This window comes from Stylophora pistillata, chromosome 12 (genome assembly GCF_964205215.1).
Source record: "Stylophora pistillata chromosome 12, jaStyPist1.2, whole genome shotgun sequence".
Taxonomy (NCBI): domain Eukaryota; kingdom Metazoa; phylum Cnidaria; class Anthozoa; order Scleractinia; family Pocilloporidae; genus Stylophora; species Stylophora pistillata.
Genome location: NC_142530.1, coordinates 2,348,831 through 2,366,841, shown reverse-complemented (window position 1 = coordinate 2,366,841; position 18,011 = coordinate 2,348,831). Strand labels below are relative to the sequence as shown.

At 39.1% G+C, this 18,011-nt stretch overlaps 2 protein-coding genes across 3 annotated transcripts in view; both read right to left on the bottom strand.

Moving 5' to 3' along the window:
• Positions 1–1,254: 1,254 nt before the first annotated feature.
• On the bottom strand, positions 1,255–9,600 carry LOC111323445 (ras-related protein Rab-18-B). Of its 2 annotated transcripts, XM_088741670.1 has the most exons (9): positions 9,387–9,600; positions 9,057–9,112; positions 6,884–6,945; positions 3,907–3,979; positions 3,304–3,422; positions 2,846–2,919; positions 2,385–2,436; positions 1,952–2,119; positions 1,255–1,817 (listed from the first exon to the last, which is right to left on the bottom strand). In XM_088741670.1, the coding sequence occupies exons 1-9, from the start codon at positions 9,452–9,454 to the stop codon at positions 1,704–1,706; spliced, it is 786 nt and encodes a 261-aa protein (XP_088597796.1). In that variant the 5' UTR covers positions 9,455–9,600; the 3' UTR covers positions 1,255–1,703. The 2 variants fall into 2 exon arrangements, with proteins under 2 accessions (XP_088597796.1, XP_088597797.1); XM_088741671.1 differs by lacking the exon at positions 1,952–2,119.
• Positions 9,601–11,979: 2,379 nt separating this feature from the next.
• LOC148718388 (uncharacterized) overlaps positions 11,980–18,011 on the bottom strand; it is a 44,858-nt gene continuing 38,826 nt past the window's right edge. The window contains exon 6 of the mRNA XM_088741672.1: positions 11,980–17,991. Within this exon, the coding sequence (XP_088597798.1) occupies positions 16,132–17,991 (1,860 nt within the window). The 3' untranslated portion in view covers positions 11,980–16,131. The remainder of the gene's footprint in view (positions 17,992–18,011) is intronic.

Genomic DNA, 18,011 nt, shown 5'->3' with positions numbered 1-18,011 from the left:
TTCATCCTTAATCTCTCCTATTTTTTAATCTGGCGACAGAGAAGGCGAAAAGTCTGAAGCATTCAGGTTCAATTTCCTTTGCAAGTTTTTCCTTATTAAGGAGCGGTCTCCAGCCCCTCCATTTCATCGGAAAGGGATTAGAAGAAGTCTCTGGTAAATGGCGAAAAATTAGAAAGAGAAATTTGTCGCAATATCCTTTGATTTAGGGCTTTCGTTTAAGAATGAACAGGGGTGATTAGGTTAGATCGACCCCCAGTCCCACATTTCCGTAAAAATGATTCAACTGATTAATTCAAGCCGAACCTTGATAACGGCGCGCGTGCTAAACCGGGGCACACTTCGTTTCCTCTTACCTGTATGAATATCCTCGGGAGAGAGTACTGTATGTAGCGATGCTGATAGAAGACGATTGAAACTGAGTTGTTTTGATACGGTGACATGCCACTAAACCATTTACTGAACCACCCGCTTGTAAATGAACATCAGAGTAGTTCGCCAGGGAACTGTCATTCATTTTGCCAAATTGCCAACTACTGTTAGTCTTTTTAGAAAAAAATATTGACTCAGCAAAAGCCTTCAAACGAAATTTAGCATCGATCGAAAAGAAGGCGGAGGGTTTTCGTTCCTACACTAGGCAGCAACTGGCCATGCTATTAAGAAAATTTTGAACAGGCGATTTGCAATCCACAGGGCATACCTCAGTGAAAATATTAATCCCACCCACTATGGAGGGGTGGGGAGTGCTGGCCTTATTCCCAGTAAATAGGGCTACTGAAGAGGTGAAAGCTGGTCGCATGGACTTTCTATCGCACTCTCCCCTTTTTAGCCGAACTGTACATCAATAGGGATCATAACCTTGCTTTATTCATTATTTTTGGACACCGAATTCTAAAGAGACAGATACTGATATCACACATGTTTGACCAAATATAACTCATTTATTTGCTCTACACGGTAACTAATATGACAAAAAATTGGCAGAAGTGTTAGAGTTTCTAGTATGGACAAATAGGGCTCTTGGAATTTAACCAGGAGAGTACAATTTTGTTGTATTTTTACAACAACAGCTGCATTTTGAAGGAAAAAAAACCTGAGTTAGAGGGGGGAGGGGAGAGGGGGAGGGGGAGGAGGAGGGGAGAGGGGGAGGGGGAAGAGGAGGGGAGATGGGGTGGACAGGGACCCCTTAAAATTTCAGAAACTTTCAATATCTCATTCTGACTAAATAGAATTTTTCTCTGCTGAAACCTCATCTACTTCAAGTTTCTATAACCATTCATTTTCATCATTGTAAGCTACATAAGTTGTAACAGTAGTACTACTAGTAATCATAGTTGCAGTTGGCTACATAATACTAAGTTGTTCAAATGCTAAACTATCGAAGAAATAAATTCTGCTTAGTAAGCTGCTTAAAGAAAAGGAAATTTCAGTAAGGTAGTGCCTCTTTGCTCGAAGTAGAGATAAATATATCTGACAGTGTACATGTTTTGAGCTATCATTTTAAGATCTCAAAGTTGTTTTCAGTGGGCTAGTTCAGATTCCTACAAAACTGTACAAACTGGTCATTTATGGTGGTTAAATTTAGGATAAAAAAGAACTATAAATTAGGGTTCTATTTCATGTCCAGAATAGCTAAGTGAAATATATGTCAATATTAATTCTAAATTCTCTATTTACAAGACCCACTTAAAATCAGATTTTAGTTGTCATGTAAGTGAACACATTCCACTGCAGCCTGAAATGACCTGTGACCCTGCAGTTGTGAGGGTTACCCCTTCTGTGGCACCATCTTTTTCCCATAAACCTGGTGTCTGGATAATCTTTGAAATAGAAACAAAAAGAAAAAGAAAAGTTCAGAAAAAAGATGGTAAAAAATTTGAAATCTTAACTTTCCTTAGGAGATGGCTGGATACAGGGATTTTGAGCAATGCATCTTTTTATTTTGCAGAAGTACCTGGTACAGAGACTGCAAATGGGGCATTACTTTGCTCACCACCATTGGAAAACTTTGTGCACCTTTCAACCTTACAGCTGGAGAGCAATTTTTTGTAGCATGGGTTTTCGTTTCTACCTCTGGAGGAGATACTAGTCCAGCAGAGAAAACCCTTGCATTTCTAATCCACTGTTGGTTTCCATTCCAAAAACAAAAATAACAATAAAAAATAATAAAGATATACAATGTATCCCTAATATTTAAATTCTATAAAATTCCTGTTTGAATAGTAGAATTTCTTTCTGCCAGACAAATTACCTTGGAAGAAACTTTAATGAATCTCTACAAAATTGAGCCACGACCCAACAGTGGCTACCTACACTGTAAGGTCTCTATGGCTTCCATGACTTTTCAAAGGAGAATAAATTGAATCTCATTGTTAAATTATTTGTACCTTCTCCACTAGTTCCTCAAAAGCAAGCTGTACTCCCTCCTTTGTCCTTGCACTGAAAAAAACAAAACAAAACAAAACAAAACAGAACAAAACAGAACAAAGGTTTGTTCATTAGAAATAAACAAAAGATGGCACAATGCTCAATTTTTTTTCATCAAAAGGCACAAAACAGATGTACATGTAATTGCCAGCTAAACCTCATTTAAAGATTCCTCTTTGAGCCTTTTCCTGCAAATTTGTTAACACGCTGGCACCCTTTTCTTCATCAAAGTTTAAAAATCAAAACATAAATGAACTGAATTTTACTACTTCTTTTTAATTCATTTTTCCAGTCCTTCAAAATTCTCTTCATAGTTGTTTCACTGCACCATCTTGTACCATTACCTAGGAGGCTGTAAAAAGAAACCCATTTGATCCTTGATTGGTTGGGAATATATATGGATAACTAAAGTGACTCTAACCTTGCTTCAATAAATAACATGGAATGTCTTCTTGCAAATTGTAATCCCTGTTTTCTATCAACTTCACGCCTCTCCTAAAAAAGTACAATAGGCAAATTTGACTTCCTGATATGGCATGCAACACACAAAATCTTATTGTCTGTAATTGCAGTTGAACCTGTTCCAAGCAAATACCTGCAGGAGATTTTTAAGGTTTAGGAATGTTGGAAAAGTAGGTGGAGTATTAATCTGTACAAAAACTTAAGAAATGATACTGAGTTTAAATCCAAGGGGAAAAAAAAAGTTTCATAACTCAAAATACAGACAACAAAAATAAGGCTAGTAAGGTATTTATTTCATCTCTGGGACTACAGACTCTTTTGGCTGCACCTCGTGAATCCACAACATTTTGGATTAGATAATAACTACTCTACTACAGCATATTGTGCATGTACATAAATTTATACCATACACTGTACCTTATCTATTTTGTTGCCAACAAGCATTTTGATGATGTCTTTTTTTGTCGAATACATTTCTATTTCATTGAGCCATTCTTCAAGTTTATCAAATGTTTCTCTGCTACTTGTATCATAAACTAAAGGAAAAGATAAACAAGAGTTACTTGGTTACTTGGAATACTATCATCAACTCAACAAATTGACAGTGGGGTAGGGTGGTCTGTACTCTTACCAACAACAATATTTGTAATCACAGTACAGTGGCCAAAATGTTGTAAACTCACCAGGTCTACCCAAGTGAGTCAGCAACAAATTTCAACTACTGCATTGATGAATATCATTGTCCATAAGCATACAGAAATCAGGGGTTTCATTAATGTTTTCTGCAGGAGGGCAACTGGTTTTCACAGGCGGGCAAAACTCTTTGAACTGAACTTCTTTATAAGATAAACTTTCCTCCAGGCCGTCAAATCAGGTGGGCAAAACCGTCTTCACAACCGGTCAATTTGCCCGGTGCCTGGCCCTTAATGAAACCCCTGAGAAATGCTAAACCAATTGTATATATTCTAAACAATGATAACTGCCAGGAAAGAGGTTACAAAATGATTTCATCACTGTTACCTAAAATAACTCCTTGTGCTCCCCTGTAGTAGCTAGGAGTCAGTGTTCTGAACCGTTCCTGTCCTGCTGTGTCCTGAATAAAAACAATTGATGTTATACCATTAAAATACTTATTAATTATCAGAAGTAATCCAATAGTACAATTAAACTTTGATTATCTGGAGTTACTGATCACCTGGACTTACTTCTCTGGTCCCATTTTTATAATTAATAATTACTCACATTTGAAATCTGCAACAATTTTTTTTCCATCAAACACAGCAAATATATGAAACTTCTGTTAGAACTGAATTGGATCTGCCTCCTGAAGCAGTTGAATGTTTCAGGAAGTGTTTAATACAGAAAAAAAACAAAAAAACAATGGACATTATTCCATTTATACCGCTTAAAGGAATGATAGAATTAGTGATGCCCACAAGCTGCAGCAGCTTGAAACAAGCTGATTTACATGAGCATATATGGTCAATGTACATACATACATACATATACTTTATTTAATCTCGAATTTGGAGTAGCTAAAAGATAAGCTAGTATCTTCCAGTTACAAGTATAATTCTAAATACTACTAAAATGTAAAATGTCAAATTGTAACATTCTAAAATTTAACTATGAGAAAGAGTCATACTGTAGAATCTTGAGCTTGAAATCAGAAAAGTCACACGTTCTACAAGAGTCCGGAATAGAGTTCCATAGTTTTGAAGCCATATATGAAAAGGAGTGGAAACCATATGTAGTAGTTTTTGTAGACGGTAGAGACAAAATAGATTATAGGATACAGACCGGAAACTAAACATATTCCTTAGATAGCCTGGATAGCAGTTTAAAAACTAGCTCTTGTACAAAGAAAGTCTGAAGGCGACTTTTATACAGAGATTTGGAGTTAACTTTGTGAAGTAGAGAGTCATAGGGAGAATTATAATCCTGCAAGATAAATCTAAGAATTCGCTTGTTTAAAGTATCTATCTTCTCAGTATCACATGAACCACAAAAGTGCCATACAGACAAACAATAGTTAAAATGTGGCATAATAAAAGCCTTATACAATCTTAGTAGAGTATCTTTAGAGGTAAGTTTACAAAATCTTAGCATCACATTGAACTCAGGCCATTTATTCTCTTGAAAATAGTTGATATATAATTATCAAAACGCAACCTATTGTCAATATTTATTCCAAATATATTGATGCAAAGAACCTTTTAATGGAAAAGAGAAGGAGTGGCCTGTTTTTCCCAAGACTATAGCCTGGTGTTTTGTCTCATTTACAATCATTCCATTGCTGCGATACCAATTATTTGCAACTCTCACTTCCCGAGAAATATAACAAACCTTAGTTTGTTGATTAGCTTTTAAATTAACTTTTTGTCCATACTTTAGGGAAATGTTAACAAGGAAACACAATCATGAGAGAATGTGTTTCATTTCTTGCATAATATTATATAAATCTAATTAATGATGAATATCTAGTTTTATAACATAGTGCGTGCGCTAGTCCTATCTAACTCCTATTGCGTCAACATGAACAAAATCTTTATGTATACACGGCCGTGCTCAATAAAATGATGTGTGCAGTTTTAAAATAGCTGCAAAATTTCCGTCATGTGAGTTCCTTAAAGTGCACCTAAACCCAAAAATTTTTTTTCGCTTAACGAAATAAGCGTATTTTTTGGAGTATTTCTGTGCATACATTTTTTTATTTGCTCAAATCCTCAATTGTCTGTGCCCAGTCAAAATACGGAAAATCGGCCGCCATCTTGCCCCACGGCCGAGTTTAAAGAGGAATGGCTCTAGCGGGTAATGTGACGTCAAATCGAGAACACAAAAGTCTGCATTTCACTCATTTTCGCTAGTTCGGGAAGGTTGTAGTCGATTTTGTCCGAAAATATTCCGACTAAATCTGTTGTAGGAGGATGTAGCAACGTGCGAAATTTGCAAGAGGGTATCACGCTTTATACATTCCTCATACAACACACCTAGTCGGCATATTTCGGTCAATATCGACCACAACCTTCCCAAACAAGTGAAAATGTGTGAAAAGCAGACTTTCGTGTTCTCAATTTGACGTCACATTATCCGCTAGAGCCACTCCTCTTTAAACTCGGTCATGGGGCAAGATGGCGGCCGATTTTCCATATTTTGACTGGGCACAGAAAATTTAAGATTTAAGCAAATTAAAAAATTTTTGCACAGAAATACTCCAAAAAATAAGCCTTTCTCATTAAGCGAAAAAAAATTTTTGGGTTTAGGTGCACTTTAAGTTAAAGTTTCGGAAAGTGATATCAGTAAATGGAAGACTAACCAAACTTTTCTTTGGCTTTTGACCTTCCCGCAAGTAGTCAAGCCAATAAGCACAACGAAGATTAAACGAAACACAACAGGCCCGTTTCCCGATTTATCGGAACAGGAGCTGGAGAAGATTTTAGCTGAAAGACATTCAACAAGAACTAAGAAGACTACAAATTGGTCTGTGGCGACTTTTAAAGGTAACCGTCTCTGTTGATGACGTTTTTTTGGTTACATTTGTTAACTCTACCGAAAACCATTTAATTACAAAATCAACAAAACAATCGGAGATGCCAACATTTTTGGGCAACTTTCATTTAAAAAAAACATTACAAAAACGTCATTCAGCACCCAAATTGTTTTCATATGTTATAAAAGAATTGTTTCATGCTTTTAGCTGTGTGTATATTGAGTTATGGATGTACTTGGGAAGTTTGGAGAGCACTCAAGAAGCTAGAGTTGCTCTCGGCTGCGCCTCGAACTACTCTTACACTTCTCTCGTGCTCTCCAAACTCCCCGCATGCATCCATAACTCGATATACACACGCTATGCATGAAACAATTCTTAAATAGTCTTGGCTCATTTATATCCATATAATTTTGTGATTATCTGGACTATTCAACCCAGTCCCAAGGCTGTCACATAAAATTATGAATTACAATTGGGTCCTTGTTGTTCACCAAGAGCAGTTCTTACCCAAATTGCTAGTTTAGCTTTATTTCCATCCACAGTCAAAGTTTTAACTTTGAAGTCAACACCTGTTCGAAAATTGAAAAAAAAAAAAAAAAATTACAGTGAAAAAAAAAAAAAGAAAAATGTTGTCATTCCAGACCAGAATGATATAAACAATAATTATTTCCACAAAATAACAACCCTAAAATAGAGATCACATGTCATGCAATAACAGAAATAGATCCTAGGCCCTCAGAGTGACCACTATTACATTTCTCCTTACAATATCACCCCTGAATCACACATTAAGGTCAGGAGAATAAAAGAAATGATCACCAATAATATATGCTCTTGATTGGAAAAGAAATTCTCCCTGTCAGCACCTTAGGAAATGTATAGAGAACAGTATGGAGACTATGCAAGGTGAAGGTTACCTGGAAAACAGTGGCTACATGATTTATAGGAAAATATGTTGACACATCAATTAAACATGGAGTGATTTCTTTCCATGGAAACAGTTGAGAATTTAGTTTTAATCAAAGCACATAGTACAGATGACATGGTGCTGTAATGTTTTAGGTTGGACAGCCTTATTTCAAGTTAGACAGCACTACATGTATAAACTCCATTAACTGCTAATTGATAACACAACAGGTTATACTGTCGATCAGATACCGAGTTATTTACCTTATTATAACTTATTTTTGCGACACTTGATTTTCGTGAGTTAAAAAAAATTTGCAAAATTAAAGTCCAGTGAAAAAAGGGTGCTACGAAAATTGAAGAAGCAAAATTTAGAGACCTTTATAAAGTCTTTTATTTAAGCTTTCCGTCTGCTAGGAGTTTACATGAGTAAGACGGCTCAAATTTCAGTTCAACGTACACCCTTATTCCTCATTATTGGACTCATCTTGCATGTATCAGCTCTTTTAAAAGATGTTGCTACGTTGCTGATGTTGTCAACCATTTCAGCCAGTTGTTTATTGCATTTGGGGTTTCTATTCCGTTATGATTAAATAAAATACAGAAATGGAGGTTTAAAAACGAGCACCAGTTACTTAATTCATGAAATTTGATTACCTTGAAAAATGGCGATTCATCAAAATTGCGATTTTTAAGTCCCGCGAAATATTCATATTCCAAATACGCAAAATTAAAGTCGAGTGAAAATAATTGATAATAAGGTGGTTGGCAACGTTTTCCAAGGTTTATGGAACTGAGCCCTAAACATTACTTGGAAGCTGGCCATACTGCACACTGAAAAAGGTTTAGGTATGAATAGATGATATGGTTATATATCTTGTGTGCAGATTACAAAGCACAAGAGTGAAAACGAAATTTGTTTTTAATTTGTAAATCAACAGGAATATGACTCTTGACAGGGCAACAGAACAGTGGGGATCTGTTTTATCAAATCTCCATTTGTCCAATAAAACACAACTAACACCTGCTAATTAAATCTCCAAAAAGCAGACATCAACCCTTTTTTTTTTTTTTTTTGTGTCTGCTTATGGAAATATGGGAAATCATAGGTGGAGAGCTCTACTGACTGCAGACATTTTATTTTTCAATTCCCAAAGGTCTCTGCTTACCAGAGAGTTGACTGCAAAGTGTAACTACAGCCATGGAAAGAATAGAAGGGATCAAATGATTCCTATCCCCTAAAAGGTAATGACGAAGGTGTAAAAACTTATCTATCTTCTAAATTCCAATTCAATCTGGAAACAGTGGACAAGAAGAGCCACCCAGTGGATGTCCATTGCTAAATCATTATTATTATTATTATTATCTTGTAATTTACCTTCTACACCCTAACACCAGTATGCATATTCTCCAAACTGTTCTCTAAACATTTTTTAAGGGGCTGACAAGGAGAATTTGTTTTACAATCAAGCTCATTTCTGTTCTTCTCATAAACTTGATGTTTGGTTCAGCAGTGATAATGTTAGGAGAAACTAGATGTCAATAACTCTTAAAAGGTTAAAACGGTTGAGGCATTTTGAAATGATAGATGAATGGTCGCTAGTGTTTTCTTTATTTTTTTTTTTATCAACACCTCAGTGAAGTAAGTACGCAGGGTACAAAAAAGCAAGCCAAAATACAACCCTATATGAAACCACAACATTTTGATTGTTTCAAAATTATTCCATTTTGTTCATTTATGAATATCATGTAGTCTTACATCTTTAACTCTTACCTATGGTGGCTCCGACATCAGGATCAAACGTGTCATCAGTGAATCTTAGAAGCAAGCTGTGATTAGAAGTAGACAGCATTTAAATAAAGAAGTTTACAATGACGATGAGCACACACTGATTAACTCAGTTGTGTGCCGGGTTGAGATCGACAGTGATTTGTCACATGAAAGACTACAGCAAAACAATCACGCATTGTAACCACGCGTTGATGTACAATTTTGAAGATGTGAATATAATTCGATTTACAATGATCCTCTGTTATGACACTCGTTCGTTGGTTCGGAGTCAATGGCTTCCGAAATATGTAGCAACGGTTTAAATTACATTACCTGGATTTTCCAACGCCGCTTTCTCCAATAATCAAGATCTTCAGCGTAGTAAGAACATCGTTGTCCATTTTTCGAACAAAAGTTGACTTTGAACCAGCTATATACCGGTTGCTTTATTGCTGAATTTGGCCAAAATTTGAGCTGATTCAGTTCATTTCGTCATGACCATATTTTTATTTCATAGACACGTCTTCACATTTAGGAAAAAGACCGCTGACAACTATAGGAGCCACAAAGGATCATGGGAGGTCCGTAGTTTGCTTAATAGGCGCAATAATTCTGCTTCTATTAATTTTATCTTGTGATAAAAAGATGAATAAAATGGATCAAATTGTTCAAATATATTCGATTTTTTATTCGTTTCCCTACCTTGGGAATAAGAATAAGAATCAGAAGAACCGACTTCTCTTAGCAAACCATTTTGAATATGATCAAAAATAAGACACAAACAGCAGTGATAAACATATTGAACTTGCACATTTTGATTATGACTTGACGTTTCGTATGTACTCAACATACATTTTCAAAAGTAACCGTTGAAATTTAAAACAGCTATGTATATATATATATAACTAAGGTAAGGGGACTGGAACCAAGATTAAGCAAAAAAACTTAACACCAAACAATAACACTAGAGCACATTAATAAAGCAACAGCTTTTCACCTCCGACGTTCACGTTGAAAGCTGGCTCAAGTTCTTGAATAAGTAAGGACTCCTTGATTTTACAATAGTAGTCTGAATATATTTTTTTCCCGACCCACAGTGGAAGGGAAAGAAACATTGAATGCAACACGAGCGTCGTAGCACTGAAACCATAGCAACCTCAACGGCCAATCAAAACAAAGCAAAGTAACATAGGGAACCGTTTATGACTTAAGTTAACCCTTTTACTCCCATGATCTCGTTAGAAATTCTTCTCACTGTCTGCTATATAGTTCGTGTGATGTTGCTTTGGAGAATTTTGAATTGGATCAACGAATTCTCCCCTAGCTGATATTTTTTTCATTCTCATCACTTGTCTGCTTGATATTGTATTGATATTGTAAGGAGAATTTCTGTCTTGGTCACTCATGGGAGTTAGAGAGTTAAAAAGGATACTACTTGAGTACAGTGGGGTAAGTTTTCTGGACCAATCATAGAGTGAAGTCAAGCAAAACCATTGCAGTCTTGGATTACGCTGGACATTCAATAATTGCTCTTGATAGAAAATTTGAGAAAGAGAGGTCCCCTGAAATCCGTCGTGATGATGTTTCTCCAACTTCAACCATGAAATCAAACTGGCCAAACCTTTCTTTTGATAGACATGCATCCCCTCAAATGATATTCCTCCAAGCAGCCTCGTTTCTGGGGTACTCTTGGAAGGGGAGGGAAAAAGGAATTGAGTAATCAGGGCGTCAGAATTACGTGTAAGGTAAAGTCTGTTTACGAGCCTAGTGGCCCATTAGGCCGGTACTTAACTCCGGTTTCTGTAGCATGAAGCGACTAGGAGTATTTTTACTCCCCCCTGGATGGGATGCCAGTCCATCGCAGGGTTACCCCCAGCATTAAATTGCCGGTAGCCATTTATACACCTGGGTGAAGAGAGGCACTGTGAGAGTAAAGTGCGTTGGCTAAGAACACAACACAATGTCCCGGCCGGGGCTCGAACCCAGACCACTCGATCCGGATTCAAGCGTACCAACCATGAGGCCACCATGCCTCCACCAGAATTACTTGTAGGGCATTGGAATTTATAGCAGGTTTACAACGAGCATCTTTTTTGAGTGAGAAAATGAAAAAAGAGAGATTTGGCACTCATGGGAGGGTAAACTCTATATACGGCCCATGCAAAGGGCTCTGCTCATATGGAGGTGGGTTGGGAGGGGAGGGGGTGAGGGGGAAGAGGGGTTGAGGGGGAAGAGGGGTTGAGGGGGAAGAGGGGGAAGAGGGGTTGAGGGGGAAGAGGGGTTGAGGGGGAAGAGGGGTTGATGGGGAAGAGGGGTTGAGGGGGAAGAGGGGTTGAGGGGGAAGAGGGGTTGATGGGGAAGAGGGGTTGAGGGGGAAGAGGGGTTGAGGGGGAAGAGGGGTTGAGGGGTTGAGAGGGAAGAGGGGTTGAGGGGAAAGAGGGGTTGAGGGGTAAGAGGGGTTGAGGGGGAAGAGGGGTTGAGGGGGAAGAGTGGTTGAGGGAGAAGAGGGGTTGAGGGGGAAGAGAGGTTGAGGGGTTGAGGGGGAAGAGGGGTTGAGGGGAAAGAGGGCTACTTTCCCGACAGCACGAAGTGTTCCGTACCATTTTCTACAGACAGAAATTCGGCGGAAATTGAAACCAAAGACTCGGCCTGCCACTCCCAAGGAGAGGTAGCGCTAGCAATGGTATCTAGTATTTTGTATTTTCTTTTTCCCGACTCGTCTCAAATCGTCTTCAGAGCGAAGGCAATTGACGCGAGCAGTATGGAAGTGCGAAGTGTGGCGTGTAGGGAGAAAGCAAAATAAAGTCTCGTCCACTTTCTTTCACCCCATTTAAGTACCGCGCACACTGTGGAAACGACCGACGACGAGTCCGCCATTGTCAGGTTCCAGCGTCCAAAGGCCATTTTCAGTGTGAAAAACAAAGACCAAGGTATATGGAAATTTATTTTAAATTGTGGTCTTTACTTTGGTGGGCGAGACCAGTCTTGTTTAGGTACAATGAGAAATCGCATTAGTTGAAATTTTTATGAAGCTATGTCTGCGTAACTGGAAATGCGCTGGAGCTAGCTCGGAAAATGATATAGAAAAAATGAAAAAGTTAGACATTATTAAATGAAATAAATTAGTAAGTAAGTAACAACTTTATTTACAGAGGGTAGCACATAACAGTTAAAAACTGACGAACCAGTAAGTTAAAAGTTAAAAACTATTTACACTTATAGGATAATAATAATAATAATAATAATAATGATAATAATAATAATAATAATAAAAAACCCTGGATAAAATCTGGATATGCACAACTAAAAACTAAGCCAAGAGTTCTTGGATAAAACATATTTTCGAACAGAAGATTTAAAAGAGCCAATGGAGTCTTTCTTGCGAATGTCTAAAGGTATGCTGTTCCGTAGTTTTGCTCCACTGGCCTGAAAAGTTCGCCCCCCTTCCGTTTTTCTGTTATTGGAGGGGTACACTAAGTTATATTTTCCTTTGCGACTGGCTCTGGTGTTTCGGTCTGAGTTTCTCGTGAAAAGTTCTGTTAATAGCTCCGACAGCTATTTTCACCTTTGATGCGCCTAAATATTAAACTAGTCCTTTTAAGGTTTAATTCTTTCTTAAGTGGCAGCAAATCGAGTCGTCTAAAAAGCATCTCGCTTCTTTCCCCGATATCAGCATCCAAGATTACTCGAGCTGCTCGCTTTTGCAGCTTGGATACGTGGTTAACGTTCTCCTCTGACGCAGTACACCATGCACATTATTGGCTTGATCAAGGCGTTAAAATATAGCTTACGCTCAGCTAGAGGCAGGTTACGCTTAATCTTCTTCAGCACCGCAATACGTAGTGACACTTTTTTACAAATGTCATCTATGTGTTCAGTAAAACTCAAGTGATTGTCCAATTTTACTCCAAGTAGTTTCTGTGAAGTTATTTGCTCAATCTCGCTACCGTTGCATGATAGTTAAGATTCGAGTTTGGAGCTTTCTTTTTTAGTCGTTTGCCAGTTACTAGAAGAATGTTTGTTTTAGAGGCATTAAGTACCATCTTGTTTTCAGATGTCCAGTCTGCAATTTTGTTTATGTCCTTTTGGAGCCTCTGCTGAATTGCAGGTAGATCTGTGACTACAGCAGAAATACTTAAAGTTGTGTCGTCTGCGTAGATGTCTACAGTTGACTTAGAGACTGAGTTTGGAGATCATTTACAAAGATGATAAATAGCAGTGGTCCAGGACCGATCCTTGCGGAACACCGTGTGTGATCAGCCTGTATTCTGAATGCACTCCATCAATGACAACTGAGCTCCTTCTGCCCTTTAAGTAGTTCGTTAAGAGCATCAGTTCCCTAGATGTTATACCGTATGCCTCAAGCTTGGACAGAAGTATGTCATGGTCAATTAAGTCGAAGGCCCTCTTGTGTTCCACAAATACGATCCCACTGACTTGGTCTTTATCCATGTCAGATAACAACTGATCCATCAGCCGAATGAGCGCTGTCTCCGTAGAGTAGGATCTTCGGAAACCTGACTGCAAGGTGTACCACAAGTTGTTGTTTCTCATGTAGTTGTACAGGGCTTGGTGGATATGTTTCTCAAAAATTTTTGATAGTAAAGGGAGTATTGAGATTGGACGATAAATGTTCTTCTCTTTACTTCCTTGCCCCTTGTAGATAGGCGTAACTTTGGCAGTTTTCCATGCAGACGGGAAATTGCTTGTATCAATGCAGTGGTTAATAAGCCGACTTAGTGGTAAGATGATTGCAGGGGCAGCTATTTCCACTATCCTAGCACCGAGACTCGCGTCAGATCCCCCCGCCTTTTGGGATGGCACGAGTTCTAGCAGTTCCTTGATATTTTTCGGTGTGATATGTGGATGATGAACTATGGTTTATTTACGCTTTCTGCTGTGAGGTCTTTAATGTGCTTAAGAGGAACCCATGACGATGAATTTGGTGGTTTATTTCGTAGCAGTTCTAGGGGCTGCTTCACAAACTGCTTGTGTGTTAATGAGTTTGTGTTTACTTACTCGTTTTGCATTTAGGAAATCAACATTAAAATCTCCTTAGAGAATCATTTCTTTGTTCAGGAAATAGGCTTTTTCGATGTTTTTTGCAATGCTTGAGTCAACCTAAGACGTGGACGACAGGGGTCTATAGACACCAGCAATGAGCAATGAGCGCTTTGATTTAAAAGAGCATACTTCAAACCAGAGCATTTCGATTTCAGTTGTCATCAGATCTGGGCGACTTTTTGCTTTTAGTTTGTTATTCACATAAATCATTATTCCTCCCAGTTGCTTTCCAACTCTTTCCTTCCGGAATAAGTCATATCCATGTACTTGGTAAAACGAGTCGGGCCTTTTACTGCTACAAAAGGTCTCGGTTAAGATTAGTACGTCAACTTTGTTTGCTGAATGCTTGTGGGCATTAAGCGACAACGAGTGTTGTTCAAACTTAGCGTCTGTTAGGTGTTGAATGTTTCATTGCCCAATCCTTATTCCTCTGCCTTGACCTGAAACTCGTAGGTCGATAGGACCAGGGTTCAAAGCAACATCATTCGAAGGGAGATCAAATTGGCAGCCAGCCTGATATTAAAGAAGCGCAGAGCACGTGTGAGCTTTAGAGCGGGCGCCATCTTGAAGGATTCTATCGCGCTAGATTTGAAACTGCTTACGTTAGGATTTATCACCGCTTGGTTTGTATCTTAAGCAATCACCAAAGCCTCCAAATTTTTCCAGATTCCAACGACTTAATAATAATAATAATAAAGACTTTATTTTACGAGGGTAACACATAATAGCATAGCTAATAAACTTGTGGCCCTCACTCAGAAATAATTACAATATAAAAACTAGTATAATACAATATGAAAATAGAAACTAATATAATATAATATAATTACAAGATAAGTAAAGAAACTAATAAAATGTATGAATATATACAATATAACTAGTAAGAATGAAAAAAAAGGAGACTATACACAAAAATGACTTAAAAATTGTTGCTGCGAAAAAATATTAGTCCACATATTGTGCTTGAAGCACCTTATGCTGTCCGCCATCCGTATGCGTAGTGGTAACTCGTTCCAAATTTTGGTTCCGGTGACGAGAAAGGTGCGCCCACCTTCAGTTTCCCTGTTATATCTGGGGCACAGTACATTAAAGTTTGAATAGCGCGTAGTTCTTGAATGTCTTGAGTTGTTGATCGAAATATGCTCGTTTAAATAGCTACGTAGTGCACCATGGATTCGTTTAAACATTATCGACGCTTTGTCAATCTTACACTTCTCGTAAAAAGGAATCCATTTCAGTCTATTAAAGAGTTCTACGGATGGAGCCATCCGCTCTGCGTAAAGGATGACTCTAGCAGCGCGTTTCTGCAGCTTAAAAACTCTATATAACAATTCTTTATCACAATTTGACCAGATGGCGCTGACATAACTCATAACCGGACTAATAATAGAGTTGTAATACTGAATGCGTTGAGGAAGCGGTAAATACGTGCGAATTTTTCGCAAAACGGCAATACTTGTTGACAGCTGCGCAGAAAGTAGATACGAAAAGAGGTATATCGTGAGAACGCCACCATCACACGACCGCATGGCTTTGACAATTGACAATTCAGTCTTGGGTTTCTTCATCTGCTTTGACCCCCAGCTTGAATTACCGGGCATTTTCACAATGGAAAAATTTTAGACTCTGTTAGACCTACACTATTACCATCTACGGTTATTAGCTCTTAACATTCTACAACCATCTTCCTTCCTTAACGGGGGAGGAGTTATACGAACTCTTACACTGTCTTTTGACGTCGCTATGACGATGAATTGTCACACCAATCCAGGAAATACCCTAAAAATTGGAATCTTGTTAGCTTTCGGAAATGATTTTTGTTTGGAAAATTAGAACTCCAGTTTACTCAACCTAGACTGTACATAACGCAGGTTATTGCAACAAGTCGCAACCCTAACATTGTCAGATCCAAATTCTTTTGGATTAATGGCAACAAACCCTTGCGCTTCTAATCGAAATTATGGTGTACAGGCCTCGAGTTATTGCTAGAGGCTGCGACCTCAATGTGTTCGGGTCAAAGCTTTTTCAGACAAACGGCCAGTGCACGATCATGACCATCTTTTGCCTGACTCAGGTCACCCAGCTCTTTGTGTACAGAACCCAGGTGAATGTAAGAAGTCGCGACGTCAACATGCTCAGATCCAAGCTTTTTCATACGAATGGCCAGTGCACGATCATGATAATCTTTTGCCTGACTCAGGTCACCCAGCTCTTTGTGTACAGAACCCAGTTTACAGTAAGAAGTCGCGACGTCAACATGCTCAGATCCAAGCTTTTTCAGACGAATGGCCAGTGCACGATCATGATAATCTTTTGCCTGACTCAGGTCACCCAGCTCTTGGTGTACAGAACCCAGGTTACCGTAAGAAGTCGCGACGTCAACATGCTCAGATCCAAGCTTTTTCATACGAATGGCCAGTGCACGATCATGATAATCTTTTGCCTTACTCAGGTCACCCAGCTCTTGGTGCACAGAACCCAGGTGAATGTAAGAAGTCGCGACGTCAACATGCTCAGATCCAAGCTTTTTCAGACGAATGGCCAGTGCACGATCATGATAATCTTTTGCCTGACTCAGGTCACCCAGCTCTTGGTGTACAGAACCCAATTTACCGTAAGAAGTCGCGACGTCAACATGCTCAGATCCAAGCTTTTTCAGACGAATGGCCAGTGCACGATCATAATAATCTTTTGCCTGACTTTGGTCACCCAGCTCTTGGTGTACAGAACCCAATTTACCGTAAGAAGTCGCGACGTCAACAAGCTCAGATCCAAGCTTTTTCAGACGAATGGCCAGTGCACGATCATGATAATCTTTTGCCTGACTCAGGTCACCCAGCTCTTGGTATACAGAACCCAATTTACCGTAAGAAGTCGCGACGTCAACATGCTCAGATCCAAGCTTTTTCAGACGAATGGCCAGTGCACGATCATGATAATCTTTTGCCTGACTCAGGTCACCCAGCTCTTGGTGTACAGAACCCAATTTACCGTAAGAAGTCGCGACGTCAACATGCTCAGATCCAAGCTTTTTCAGACGAATGGCCAGTGCACGATCATAATAATCTTTTGCCTGACTTTGGTCACCCAGCTCTTGGTATACAGAACCCAATTTACCGTAAGAGGTCGCGACTTCAATATGCTCAGATCCAAGCTTTTTCAGACGAATGGCCAGTGCACGATCATGATAATCTTTTGCCTGACTCAGGTCACCCAGCTCTTGGTATAAAGAACCCAATTTACCGTAAGAAGTCGCGACGTCAACATGCTCAGATCCAAGCTTTTTCAGACGAATGGCCAGTGCACGTTCACCATAATCTTTTGCCTGACTCAGGTCACCCAGCTTTTGGTGTACAGAACGCAGGCGACTGTAAGAAGCTGCGACGTCAACATGCTCAGATCCAAGCTTTTTCAGACGAATGGCCAGTGCACGATCATGATAATCTTTTGCCTGACTCAGGTCACCCAGCTCTTGGTGTACAGAACCCAGGTGAATGTAAGAAGTCGCGACGTCAACATGCTCAGATCCAAGCTTTTTCAGACAAATGGCCAGTACACGTTCACGATAATCTTTTGCCTGACTCAGGTCACCCAGCTCTTGGTGTAGAAAACCCAGGCGACTGTAAGAAGCTGCGACGTCAACATGCTCAGATCCAAGCTTTTTCAGACGAATGGCCAGTGCACGATCATGATAATCTTTTGCCTGACTCAGGTCACCCAGCTCTTGGTGTACAAAACCCAGGCGACTGTAAGAAGCTGCGACGTCAACATGGTCAGATCCAAGCTTTTTCAGACGAATGGCCAGTGCACGATCATGATAATCTTTTGCCTGACTCAGGTCACCCAGCTCTTGGTGTACATAACCCAGGATATCGTAATTCCATTGTATGGAAT

Coding starts and splice junctions, on each gene's coding strand:
- LOC111323445 (XM_088741670.1), bottom strand. CDS start 9,454: ATGGACAACGATGTTCTTACTACGCTGAAGATCTTGATTATTGGAGAA. Junction 9,113..9,386: donor AGCGGCGTTGGAAAATCCAG/GTAATGTAATTT, acceptor TTCTAATCACAG/CTTGCTTCTAAGATTCACTG. Junction 2,920..3,303: donor TTGGCAACAAAATAGATAAG/GTACAGTGTATG, acceptor GTACTTTTTTAG/GAGAGGCGTGAAGTTGATAG.